The sequence below is a fragment of the Triticum aestivum genome, chromosome 5D (genome assembly GCF_018294505.1).
Source record: "Triticum aestivum cultivar Chinese Spring chromosome 5D, IWGSC CS RefSeq v2.1, whole genome shotgun sequence".
Lineage (NCBI taxonomy): Eukaryota > Viridiplantae > Streptophyta > Magnoliopsida > Poales > Poaceae > Triticum > Triticum aestivum.
In genome coordinates, this window is record NC_057808.1 from 409,946,363 (window position 1) to 409,949,887 (window position 3,525).

At 48.8% G+C, this 3,525-nt stretch overlaps 1 protein-coding gene across 1 annotated transcript; it reads right to left on the bottom strand.

Moving 5' to 3' along the window:
• Positions 1–212: 212 nt before the first annotated feature.
• Positions 213–2,763, bottom strand: LOC123122203 (2-alkenal reductase (NADP(+)-dependent)). The gene is made up of 5 exons (XM_044542348.1): positions 2,397–2,763; positions 1,774–1,951; positions 1,215–1,381; positions 923–1,005; positions 213–821 (listed from the first exon to the last, which is right to left on the bottom strand). Exons 1-5 carry the CDS (start codon positions 2,631–2,633, stop codon positions 443–445), a joined length of 1,044 nt encoding a protein of 347 aa, XP_044398283.1. The 5' UTR covers positions 2,634–2,763; the 3' UTR covers positions 213–442.
• Between the last annotated feature and the right edge of the window lie 762 nt (positions 2,764–3,525).

Here is a 3,525-nt window from a genome sequence, read left to right on the forward strand (position 1 = left end):
GCTCTGCGTTTTGAAATTCCTGCGAATCAAAGAGGGCCGATATGTTCTCTTCGGTAGCTAACCTGGCCCCACAAGTCATGGACATTGATTTCCCTGTGAACATTGGCCGGTGCAGATCAAGCACGTGTGCTCTTTTTGTAATCCAAAATTTGCGTGTGTTATAATGCATCACCTAAACTGGCACTTTGCTGGGCTGTGACCAGGGTGCAGGATGAGCAGCATCAACTTCCCTTTTTAAATACTGCTAAAGATTATACAGTAGTTCATTCCAACTTCCTGGTTCACCTACGTAGGATCCTGTTTTCTCCAACTTTCTCCAAACACTGGCTCAAAGCATGGAGAATCCAGCAAACCGGATTAAGTACCTCTCTATATATCTGAATTCTGGTCTCTGAACACAAACCAGTACTTCTCGATCCAGGAGGGCTCCTGGAATGCGACGTCAGTCCCGTGCGACAGCCACCAGCTGCTTTCCGGTGTTGCGCCCGTAGAAGAGCCCGATCAGCGCCGTCGGGTAGCTCTCGATCCCCTCGGCGACGTCTTCCACGTAAGTGATCTTCCCCTCCTTGAGGTAACCGGCCATCTCCTCCTCAAACTTTCTGTAGTTGCCGTAGTACTCCGTCACCATGAACCCCTCCATGCGGATACGCTTGGCGACGATGCAGAAAAGGTTGCGCACACCCTCAGGCTGCTCCAGGTTGTACTGTGAGATCATCCCGCACACCGCCACCCGACCGTGCAGCCTCATGTTGAGCAGCACCGCATCCAGCATCGCGCCACCCACGTTCTCGAAGTAGATGTCGATGCCCTCTGGGAAGTACCTGAGAGCAAGTAGCATGGCACCAAGAACTCTTGATTAACTGGCCCTATTAACTGGAAGTCGGAGGAACAAAAGAATATGGTAGAGGAGGATGCAATTAACCTCTTCAGAGTGGCGGTGAGGTCCTGCTCCTTCTTGTAGTTGAAAGCATCGTCAAATCCAAACTTTGTTTTTAGGAGGTTGACCTGAGGAGAAGGTAAATTTATCCGATGAAAATTGATGTATTACTGATGTGTAACATACTGATTTTGGGGAATCACTGAAATGATGACCCTGTGTTCATATAGAATTCTTTGCCAACAACAGTGACAAAATTAAATCAGTATGAACAAAACTATTCATTGTGTGGGGATGTGTACAACCAGAGGCAAAGAGAAAATGAGTATGAACAAACCTTCTCATCAGAACCGGCACTGCCAACCACATAGCAGCCTGTGATCTTGGCAAGCTGCCCAACAAGCTGTCCGACGGCGCCTGACGCTGCCGAGACAAAGACATAGTCGCCCTTTTTTGGCTTGGCCACCTCGAAAAATCCAGCATATGCAGTAAAGCCAGGCATGCCTGAATTATGAAGTTTCTAGCAGTTAGGGGGGAAATCTGGCCAGTGTATCAGCTGTCAAATATGATTAAAAGTAGTAGATACAGTGATTATCAAGCTTGCTGAAGTGGAAAATTTTGCATTATGGATACCTGAACATGACATGGTATACTATATTAGTTTAGATATATCGTGAATTCGTGATCAACTAACTAGTGTTAAAGTCTCTATTCTCAAGCCTAGGGAGATTGAAGTAGGAAGTTGGGAGATGGGTCACGGTGCGTAGCGAATCAAGCCTACATTCGGTTGATTTGTTAGCAGACTACATGGTGCATGAAGAAATTAAACCATAAGTTTCCAGTTTTAGAATATAACAGTTACCGGATTAGCTTGCGACAAATAGAAGTGAACTCACCAAGAACACCTGTGTAGTACGACAGTGGTAATTCAGGATGGTTGATCTTGAAATGCGACTCCAGATTAGTGATCAAAGTGTACTCTTCACATCCTGTCATCCCCCACACCAGATCACCTGGTTTGTAATCCTGATGCCCAGATTCTACCACCTTGCTTACGCCCAAAGCGGTTAAAACCTGGTGGGATCCATTCATGGAGGCAACAAAAAAGTCAAACGTTCTGGTGGGTAAAAAAATTCAGAAAAAAAAGGCTGAATCCATGTACAGAACTGCTGATCAGATTACAGTTGGCTTTAAAAAGAACCCCTTGTGAAACAGAACGGTAGTAATAACAGAGTGATTATTTTAAGCTCTGCTCATGCGAACTTCATGCTACAGATCCAGTAACTGAGCCATGCATGTATCATACGTATAGTATAAGCTGAAGAAACAGCTGCCAGTAGACTGTAGTACTAGTTATCTGCAAGAGTTTCTCTGATATACTAAAACTGAATCCGAGAACTCAAATTGATGCATCTACACAACTGGTAAACCAACTGTAGATCTGTGCTGCCAAGGAGACTGAATTTCGTTCGATACGGGACCAAGTTGATACTAGGTTAAACCAAAGGAGCGGTAGTACCTCCCCCTGGACGAAGTCCGGGACGTAGCTGGGCTCGTCGTGCCTGGACATCCGGCTGCGCATGTAGGGGTCGCAGGAGAGGTAGAGGTTCTTGAGCACCACGGCGGCCGACCCGGGCGGCACGGCCAGGCGCGCCGTCGCCGGGACGAGCTCCATGTCGTCCTCGGTGGGGAACCCCGTCACGTGGCGCTTCAGGACCACCCTCTTGTTGCTCACCTCCGCCGCCGCCGCCGCCATTGCTTCCTTCCTGGGAAGCACCGATGAGCTGGTGATCTGTAGTCTAGATATACTACTATGAACCACGCGTTCGGGCGGGTGCGTTTCGTGTGTGGCGGATCTAGCGGGTGCGTGGTGGGGGAGCAGCCGCGCGCGCTTAATGCGTGGGGCGCGGGGAAGAGGGGACCGCACCGGAGGAGATGAATGCGTGTGCGGCTCGTGAGCCGGCCAGACTTGTGAAGCGTACGTTGGGCGTTGGACAATGCTAAAGTGTGACGCATGTCTTCCCGCGCCGTTCTTTCATCTCTTCCGTTTCTATTTTGCACGCGCTTTTTTCTACAAAACATCCATCCATTCATCTTCAATAATGGCAATACGCGAACACCAGAAAAAATAAAAATTACATCCAGATCCGTAGACCACCTAACGACGACTACAAACACTGAAGGGAGCTGAAGATGCGCCGTCGTCATCGCCCACACTACACCGAAGGCGGACAAAACTCGCTGTAGTAGAGAGTCAAGAAGTCGTCGCGCTAAGACCCCATACGACCAGCGCACCAAAACAGCAACCACTGCCGATGAAGAGTAGCATAGATCGAAATGATCTAACTTGAAAATAAACGAACGTAGACGAACGACGAACAGATCCGAGCAAATCCACCAAGGACAAATCCGCCGGATACACACATCCACACGTCCGCCGACGATGCTAGACGCACCATCGGAACGGGGCTATGCGGAGGGAACCTTATTCCATCTTCAGGGGGCCGCCGCTGTCTCGCATTTCTGAGTATGACACAAACCCTAACAAATTTTGAAGACACATCTAAATATGGAGCCACTACCAGAAAATCCGCTTAAACCGACGGCCTCATCTATGCCGACGGCCCCCGTCTGCATAGATGAACCTA